Source organism: Sinocyclocheilus rhinocerous, unplaced genomic scaffold, assembly GCF_001515625.1.
Source record: "Sinocyclocheilus rhinocerous isolate Xijiao unplaced genomic scaffold, SAMN03320098_v1.1 scaffold954, whole genome shotgun sequence".
In the NCBI taxonomy this organism is placed as follows: Eukaryota; Metazoa; Chordata; class Actinopteri; order Cypriniformes; family Cyprinidae; genus Sinocyclocheilus; species Sinocyclocheilus rhinocerous.
In genome coordinates, this window is record NW_015644642.1 from 437456 (window position 1) to 447599 (window position 10144).

At 36.7% G+C, this 10144-nt stretch overlaps 1 protein-coding gene across 2 annotated transcripts in view; it reads right to left on the minus strand.

Moving 5' to 3' along the window:
* Positions 1–10144, minus strand: part of lsp1a (lymphocyte specific protein 1 a) — a 29692-nt gene that overhangs the window by 14968 nt on the left and 4580 nt on the right. For both annotated transcript variants that reach the window (XM_016576564.1, XM_016576565.1), the window contains exons 2-4: positions 6671–6817; positions 577–946; positions 345–484 (exon numbers count right to left, since the gene is read on the minus strand). In XM_016576564.1, the coding sequence (XP_016432050.1) occupies positions 345–484; positions 577–946; positions 6671–6817 (657 nt within the window). The remainder of the gene's footprint in view (positions 1–344; positions 485–576; positions 947–6670; positions 6818–10144) is intronic.

The following is a 10144-nucleotide window of genomic DNA, read 5'->3' on the forward strand; positions in this document are numbered from 1 at the left end:
TTTTTTTTTTTTTGTAATAAAATTTCACAAAATGATTGTTTTACTGTATTTTTTTCAGTGGTACACACACACACACACATTCATATATATATAGGCTACATACATACATACATACATATATGTTTTGGATTAAACATACACGCAACGTGCACAGTCACTTACAATAATAGGAATTATGGAACAATGTGCTTATTTGTCATGAAAAAATTGTGATGATCCTAAAAACAGGCTTCATTTTGATTGATTGATTGATTGATTGATTGATTGAAACATGTGACCTAAGCATATCTTCATAAGATTTCCCCAAAAACCTACAGATGAGAAAGTGCATGGAGACAAGTTACCTGGGCGATCTTTTGGTTTTGACCAGATGTGATGTCATTTCCTCTGCAGCTGCCTCTCCATTGCCATTAGGCATTCTGTCTTGCTGTAGGAATACTTTCGACGTATATGACACCTTCACCTCCTTCCTCTCCTCTTTCATCTGTTGAGTGATGGTATTGATTTAGACATAGAAACGTACATGATATGATGTTCTGTACTTCTAATACTGTACTGTTCTAATTCCCGTGGCACCTTGTTCTCCATCTGTGGTGTTATTTCCTGTTGTCTTCTTTTGCTGTCGTCATGCCATTCCTCTGATCTCGGGCTGCTCACCCTCTCACTGATCTCCATTCGTCTCTCAGGGCTCCTCCACCTATCTGGTCTTTTCTCCTCGTCCTCTCTGTCCTGTATTTGCTGATGCTGTATAGAAGTGGTGAAGCTGCTTTTGTCACTTTGTCTAGATCTCTCATTCACGTCTTTCTCCTCCTGTTGTAACTGTTCTCCACTGCCGTTCTCAGCCATTCTGGACCTTGTTCTCCGTCCCAGCTTTTGGGTCCAGTCACTGAAACCTTCATCCTCATCCACAGCAGTCGAACTGCTAGGTTTGAATTCACTTTCATAGCTGAAAAAACAACAACAAGACATTATATACTTATATACATAAGTACATACAATCTTATATGAGCCATGGCTTAGCAGTTAGTGCATGTTCATTGGGCTGTGGTGCTCATATAGGAAATTAAGATTTGAATCTTGCTTTTAAAATTAAACTAAAAAAGAAGTAGTTTATTGTTAATCGCTATAAAATTTTCTAAAGCTTGCCAGAACTTTACTGTAGCAACATTTTACAAGTTTTACAGATTAAAAATTTTATTTACAGTATAAAATGTATTTCACTAACTGAAATAATGTTAATGTACCACATTACTAAAATTGAGGTAAATTCTATTCTGAGGCTATATATAGAATGTAAACAGTGTCATACGCACAAAAGACCATCATGATAACACACAACACAAAAATAATGCAATAAACATTCGTTTAACAACATAAGATGTAACAAAACCTAATGTATGTACACAACTAATAGTAGCAGTTATTTCAATGAAAAACCATCAAATTTGAGCTGTCACAGAATTCAAGGAATGTCAATTTATGTTTTTTCACTGTAAATTATAAGATGACTTTTTCTTTTATGCATCCAAACACCGAACATTTTACAGTATTTTACATGAAATATCCCATTAGATCTATTACAGTTTTTTCACTGTATGGAGTAAGGGAACTTACTAACATGTTTTATCATATTTTTTACAGTCTTTTACCATTAAAATTACAATCATGTAAAAATTTTATTAAATATATAATTAACTTGAACTCAATTTGCAACATAGGTCAAATATACTTAATCATGCCCTTCCAAAATGAACTGCCTTTATAAATACGTGCATAGAATGACAGTATAACAATTTCAGAAAGATGAAATATATAAACAAATACGAAAACGTCCATATGCACACAAAAAAATCCTGAATGCATTCCACTTTATAAATCTTTACATTTTCTCTATTACATAATGTGAACAAGCACATCAACTCCATCTACAGAATGCCCACAATACAGTTAGAAAATCATACTGTATATAATTAATACATTAATTTTAGTGACATAAATATCACAAAGCAGTTGCTCATTTGTGCATTCATTAACGTCTAGTTATCTTTACATTTTTAAAAACAATGTTTAATTATTTTAATTACTGGTACATACAAGCACAAAAAAAAAAAAGTTTGCACACATGCTCTTTAGCTGCTGTATGCATAACATTTACATGTTAGTTTTTGCCTTTATAAATCCCGATTTTTGTTCCTTACTTTTGACATAGGCTGAAATCTATGGAATTTAGAATCAAATTAGGCCCCAGATGTTTCATATATATATATATATATATATACTATGTATATATGATGCAGACTCCATTACTTTGGAGTGAGACACTGGACATTCTTAGAGGAATGAGAGGCAGACCTATATAATTACATTCACAGGGAATCTGGGCAAGTTAACAGTCAGTCAGGCATAAATGGCTCCAGTCAGTGAAAGCAGCACATGGGCCCACACACCTGTGATGGTGTTACTTTGATGAGAGAAACTATGTGCTGAAGTCACTGTGCCAGCCTATTAACACCAGAGTCCAACTTCAAACATGCTCCTCGCAAAACAGATGTGAACAGAGGTGTGTGTGACGATCTGACAGGTGCTACTTTGTTGTTGTTTTCTTTCGTTTGCCAGGGGCGACCAGAGGATTTTGATGAAGTGCCATTAAATGTTGTTGCATAATGCTAACTATTTCACATAATATTTATTATTATAATTTTTTTTTTAAATAGGCAGTATGCTGTGTATACTTCATAGTATCCAGAGTGCAGAGATTTCGCAAAGGGCTAAAGTTTGTCGTGTGAATTCACCAGGTTGACTAACAGAAAGCTGATTGGTTTAAAAGTAACACATCTTTATTGTACACATATTTATAGTGGCCACAACTTAAGAATTAGTTTTTTGTACATTTCGGTCACAATTTACTAGTTGTTCCCTCATTGTAATTAAATCGTGGGCACAAATTAGAAATTTGTTCCCATGACTTATAAATTTTTTTCTCTCATTTTAGGAAATCGTGGACATATTGTACAAATTTGTTCCAAAATGAGGGAACAAATTAGTACAATATGGCCACAATTTACTACAACAAGGGAACAAACTCTTAATTTGAGGCCTCGATTTAACTAAAATGAGAAAATGAATTAATAAGTTGTGAGAATGAACAACATATTTTTTATATGTCATGTGCAAGGCTTCGTACTATTGACAGTAAACTTTTTTTTACCAGTGAAAATTTGCCAAAATTTTGCTAATTCGCAGAAATGTAAAAGAAATGTACAAAAAAGTTCCATTATTATTTTAAAAACGGTTTTTAGTGTATTGTTCAAAGTAAAACAATTATCTTGGTTTCAGTGTTCCCAGGTCTGCATAACAAAACCAGCCCAATTACTAATCAAAACTAGCCCAATCACGGCAAAAACTAGCCCAATTGCATTCTGGCATGGGATGGGGGATGACTAAAAAACCAACCCCCAGCAACAGTGTAAAAGCAGCCCAATGCCTGGATTATTAATTCTTAAATATCATTACATTTTCGGGAAGTCGCACCACTTGACATTTTACACCCTGAACAAACCTTGACTTGTCATGAAAGATCAAATTGTCTGATATTTTAAGAAACATACTGACCTTTGCATACAGTCGTAAAATGGGGGACGCTCTTTATGACATTATTTCCTTTTTTCTGCATTTTGGTAGGTTCCACTTCACTGATTGGTCGGTTGATCATATTTGATTTGGCTGACGAAAATTTTAAATATTAAAATTAGGGCTGTCAATCAATTAAAATATTTAATCGCGATTAATCGCATGATTGTCAGACTTTGAGCATGCAAAATACGTTCAATGGTGCTGCGAAAAGGGGCGGGAGCAGGATATGACATCAAGCGCCAAAATATCCTCACTAGTCATAATTCTTTTCTATTTAAGTGATTACAATCTGTCACAAGTATAGTTAATCAAGTACACACACGAGAGTTCACCAAACTTGAACTTTGCTACGCAGGGAAATGCGAAATATCTTCGCACGGGTTTGCGTTTGACGCCTTCGCATGCGTATGAATGGAAGTCAATGAAATTAAAAGTCTAGTGTGACCGCGGCTTTACGTGTTAATTTTGACTACTAACTATTGTTACAAGGGTACATTTGTGTAAGGGATTACTCAGAGAGTTCACAAAAGGTTTAAACCATAGACTGTATAAAAACATGGACGTAGTGTCTGTGACGTCACCCGTAGATTTCCGAAGAGCGTTTTTGAAGCTCAAAAGTGGGCGGAGGCGGCCGTCGCCATCTTGGCAGCGCGTCGCCACGTATCACTCCCAGATAATCGAAAATGGGCAAAGAGGCGGGAGCAGGTTGCTGAAGCCACGCCCACCTAGCTCGACGGTGGTGACAGCAGCGGCAATCCACCTGTCACTCAAGTGGCCACGCCCTTAATTATGCAGAACTTTAAGGCTTAATATAATTTAAACGGATGAGTTATAAAAAAATTCACCCCCCTCACAGTTGTCATGAAGGGCAAAATTAGCTATATAGACCAAAATAATTTTTTGAACAAGGCTGTAAACATGTTTTTTTCTGCTGTAAAGTTGGGCATTTTAACATGGGGAGTCTATGGGATTGACTCCCTTTTGCAGCCAGCCTCTAGCGGCCAGTTGATGAATTACAGTTTAAGTCACTTCCTTGTTGGCTTCATGAGAGAGAGGGGGAGGTTGCCGCTTGTTTTAAACACACACACCTTGCACTCGAGCTCATAATAGTGATAACAGAGGCCGTTTTTACTGACACCAACTGCACCTCTCACCCTGTTCATTGCAAAGTATTGAATTAAAATCTATTTCATCTGTCCAGGAGCTGCCGGAAAGGAATGCAAAAGCACATTCCACAAGATTATTAAGCAGATTTTCAGGAAAGCATAACGACTGAACATCAACAATCAGTCACTACAATTCAATTGCACAGTTATAATAAATCTCAATGCTTATTTACTACACCCAAGCTTATTGTATGAGCCCAGTTTGAAAACCTCTAAACGGGCATTACTAAAAACCTCTTTCCGTGTTGAACCGATCTAAAAAGTCTTGAAAATGATTCATGTGTCTCTAAGCCAAGAGCAAGCCTTTAAATCTTCTCTGATCAAGGATAATTACAAAGTGGCCCTAGATGACCTGTTTCTTTTTAAACAGGTTGACTCAGAGAGCTGTGTTTAACTTCACACATATAAAATATGTGGGATGTGAGGTCCGTAATGTTTCTCTGATTAAAAGCTAGGCGCTGTGGTGTGGGATATGACATAAACCCTGCTCCAAAGGCATGCTTGCTGAAAATTCTTCAGAGATTAGGTAATGATGAGAGAAAAGCTGTGCCACTGTATATATGCATGTGTAGGTTTAGTTGAGAGAAAAGGAGAGAGAGACAAAGAAAACTAAACTGACCTTTTACTAAGCCCAACCTTAAAACCATAATCCTGACACTAAAAGACATGTGATAGGTTTAATCACATAATATGAATCATTTTTTCGTCCACATCTGTGTTCAAAAACACATTAAAAATGCAATTCATACATACAATTGCTTGTGTATTTATATATTTTAGCATGTTTTTAATTTCTGATTTTATTTTTAATTTTAAAAAGTCAAAATTGTCAAATTGACCTAAGATCTTTAATGAAGAAAACGGTTCTTGAAAATAAACCTTAAGTAGATTGGGACAACACTAAATATTTTTTTTCTAAAAATAATAATAATAAAGCAGTGAAATAATAGTATTTGAAAAATGTTTGTCTGCCAAACACTGTCAAGTGGTGTGACCAACATGCAGAAACATGCAAGAAAACAATTCAAAACTAAAAAACAGAAATTGTATAATGAAGAGAACTAATGAATTAATGTCAAGATTGATAAGTCTCTTAAAATAGCAGATAATTAAAATTTTTATGACAAGCAAAGGTTAGTTAAGATTGTAAAATGTCATGTGGTGTAACTCCCAAAATTGTATAATGAAGAGAACTACTGAATTAATGTCAAGATTGATGTCTCTTAAAATATCAAATAATTAACATTTTTATGACAAGCAAAGGTTAGTTAAGATTGTAAAATGTTATGTGGTGTAACTCCCAAAATTGTATAATGAAGAGAACTAATTAATTAATGTCAAGATTGATGTCTCTTAAAATATCAGATAATTAACATTTTTATGACAAGCAAAGGTTAGTTAAGATCGTAAAATGTCATGTGGTGTAACTCCCAAAAAATGTTACTTTACATTTTTTATATTTATTCATTTCATTTCCATGTTTTTTCTCATTTGTAAGTCGCTTTGGAAGCGTCTGCTAAATGACTAAATGTAAATGTACTTGTCTTAAGAATGAAACCAACATGAATACAAAGAGTACATTTCGCAGAACTTGGCACATGTATTTTAAACCAGATTGTTTCTTTATTTTATCATGGACACTCTTATATTTGACCTTAAAACTAAACAAACTGTGGTTAGTTGCTTTGCATGTCAGTCAGACGGTCTCCTTCTGTCGAAGTGGAGAGACTTTGGCCAGAAAAAGCGGCAATGAGAACCAGACATGTTGTAAGTCTGTATTTCCCTATTTCACATGGAAATCAGCCAGGCAACAAAACAAGCCTAACAAAAACCAGGTGAAGTGCGAAGAATAGAATGGCGTTCACACTTACAGGCCGGTCTCAGGTGGGTTCACACTGTCCTGAGGGGAACTGGCAGATCCAGACATGCTTTGTTTATTGCGGAAGGCCTCCCGGGCCCGACGTCGCCTTTCTCTCTCGATCTCCTCAGCATCTTCGATACTTCGCTGAGCCGTCACTCTGCAGGAAGAGAAACGAAAACGAGCCCCTTGTTACGCCAGAAGACAATCGTTTTTCTTTTTTGACCCATGTGAGAGCCGTGGTCGAATGATGAATGACCCCGAGCCCAGAAGAGTGCTGTTGTCTATAATACATGGACCTCTTCAAGAAACCTTTTGTTTAGTCCCTTGCTTGAGATTCCGAGCCAGTGGAACATCTGCTCTGGCATTCGACACCACCAATGCTTGAGTGACAGAGACCCTGCAAACTCACACTCAAGATACTAAAGCATCTATGTGTTTATCTAGTTTGAAAACACACAGATATGCTCTTCATGTCTTCTATGCTGAAAAAAAGTAGGCCAAACAACTAATTTCAGTTGCTACTTGAATCTATATTTACTAATGCTAGGTCTTGCTAAATGTTTATGGTAGCAAGCATTAACTTTGGTGTATGTTCGACCAAAAATCATTTATTCACATTCCAAAATTGTATGACTTTCTTTCTTCTGTGGGCCTCAAAAGAAGATATTTTGAAAACACTCCGTGGTTTTGTTTTGTCCATACAGTGGAAGTCAATGGGCTCCAATGTTATTTGGACCCCAAGATTTTCCAAGATATTTTGTGCTCTGTAGAAGCAAGACCTTCACACAGGTTTGGAAGGACAGGAGGTTGAGTAATGATTTTTAGGACTTTAGGAACTCAGTCTGGATTCTGGGTCAGTTAAAGGTGAACACAGGTCACCAATGACCCGCCGAAGAATTTCAGGCCAGGTTACAGCTGAGGTCACAGGTTGCTACGATGACTTTACAGCTAGCCATAAAAGCATGTTGACAGATCAATAGTCATTCATCAACATTAAAAAAAAGTTCCAGTTAGAAACAAAAAGGTTTTTCAGACTGATGCCATAGGTAAAACGTTTTAGGTTCCACAACTCAACTGAGTTCTTTATTAATGATAGTGGTGAAACCGACATGAAGAACCTATAATGTAACACCAAAACCCTTTTTTTAAATTGCTAAAGGAGCAGATAGCAACTGAAGAACCAACAAACCCCACAAAACTCCTTCAATGAACTTCTTGGGCAAAGAACCGTTTTAAAGGTGATTCTTGATTCAAGATGAATATGAGATTGTTTCTTCATCAGAAACGATTTGAAGAAATTTAGCCCACTATTCATAATATTGCTTTCTCCAGTAAAAAAAAAAAAAAAAAAAAAGTCTTGTCTGAATCAGGAGAGAAATATGCACAGATCTACCACTGTTTACAAGCAAAAACAGTTCTAAACAAATGTGTTGGGGTGTTTTGATGTGAGAGGACAACAGGGGAAAGACTGTCACTGAAGGAAGTGTTATTCTGAGTTCAAATGCATGATGAATATGTTTTTTGCAGATGTTTCTTATGTTAACTGATGGACTGGAGTGGTGTGGGTTACTTGTGGATTATTGTGATGTTTTTATCAGCTGTTTGGACTCTCATTCTGACGGCACCCAATCACTGCAGAGGATCCATTGATGAGCAAGTGATGCAATGCTACATTTCTTCAAAATCTGTTCCAAAGAAATAAACACATCTACATCTTGGATGTAAAAAAAAATGTTGAATAAGTTATGTTATGTAGCTTCGCAAAATTACGGTTGTACCCCTGATGTCACATGGACGATTTTACCGATGTCCTTGCTACGTTTCTGTGCGTTGATTTTGGTAATATCCTTGCTTTCTATGGAGGGTCAGAGAGCTCTCAGATTCCATTAAAAATATCCTAATTTGTGTTCCGAAGATGAACGAAGGTCTTACGGGTTTGGAACGACATGTGGGTGAGTAATTAATGACAGAATTTTCATTTTTGGGTGAACTAACCCTTTAACTTGGGTATCTTGGGATTATTTTCACTTTAGCAAAGAAAAATATGCAATCTAACTGGCTAAATTTGTTCTGAAACAAGTTATTTTATAATGTATTGAACCACTGTAGAAAAGTGCTATCATCATTGTAATCTAGATGTTCTGAATATCAGCACAGCTGCAGTTACCTGTAGTGCTCGGCCTGCAGCAATAGTGGGTTTTTTTAAGTACAAACCAGTTTCTACTCATAACCCAACTACAATAAACACACACACACACACATCTGAAACCAACCATACAGTTTCACAAAGGGCTTATGGCAAGATCTAAAGTGTCACACACAGTTCCCGTGCCTCTGATTATTATAGGCTGTTAATCACCCAGACAGGATTACTTCATTTTTTGGGCAGAAGCCACGTGAATGATGTCAATCCTGCCAGTGATGTCATTCAATATCTGATTAATTTACCACTATCAGTCCGATTATGTAGCCTGGTTTTCTTTTTCCTTCATGTCTGGAAATACCGTTTTCCAAGAGTTATGGAAGTGAAAACACATTTGCAGTCATGGTGAGCATATTGTCAAACGCAGACTGTTTCTCAGACCCATTTCTGAACTAAATGGAAACAATGAAGTGAGAGTGAGGGAATGGGAAAAGAAAGCAAGAGCCTGGCTTATATTCAGCATGTATCACCTCCCCTGACAATGTGTTGACTAAACTTCCACAGCCTGGTGCCCTGAGGCTGAAAGGATTTGGAGTGCTTGGACAGATTGGGAAATGTTTTTCGCCATTGTTGCCTGCCCTAATTTGCCACAGCCATGTCTGGCCTTGCAGAGCACCGGCTGAGCTAGATTGGTCAGTCTCAAATGGGTCACATAGAAGTTGACCTCCGACCTGAGTTTCCCTTTCCAGCTCTTAACCTTAATTATTAAAGTGAAACTGCTCAGTAAATGTCAATTGTCTGATATATGATCGCCAGACAGGGTGTTGTTATTGCTGGTGGAAGGCTAAAAGTGATGGCTCACCCAAAAGTGAAAATTCTTTCATTATTTACTGTCATTATTTACCCTTGTTCCAAACCCGTGACTTTAATTCTGTCGCAGAACACAAAAGAAGATATTTTGAATAAACATTTGTCATATATGTAAATATTTTTATGTTCCACAGAAGAAAGAAATGCATACAGGTTTGAAACAACATGAAGTGATCACATTTTTTTATTATTATTTAACTACTTTTAAAGCCCTGTTTACACCAGCAACATTCATCAAGTTGCCATTGTAATGTGACCTACCAACTTCAGCAGGGGCGTAAATTTCAACCCAGTCTCATGGCAAATACGTACCTGGGGGCACATTTTTGCAAGACGCGAAATACGTACCAATAAGTACATATCATTACCGATCTCCTTGCTACGTTTCTGGACGTTGATCGTGTTATTACATTGCTGTCTATGGGAGGGTCAGAGAGCTCTCGGAATTCATCAAAAATATCTTAATTTGTG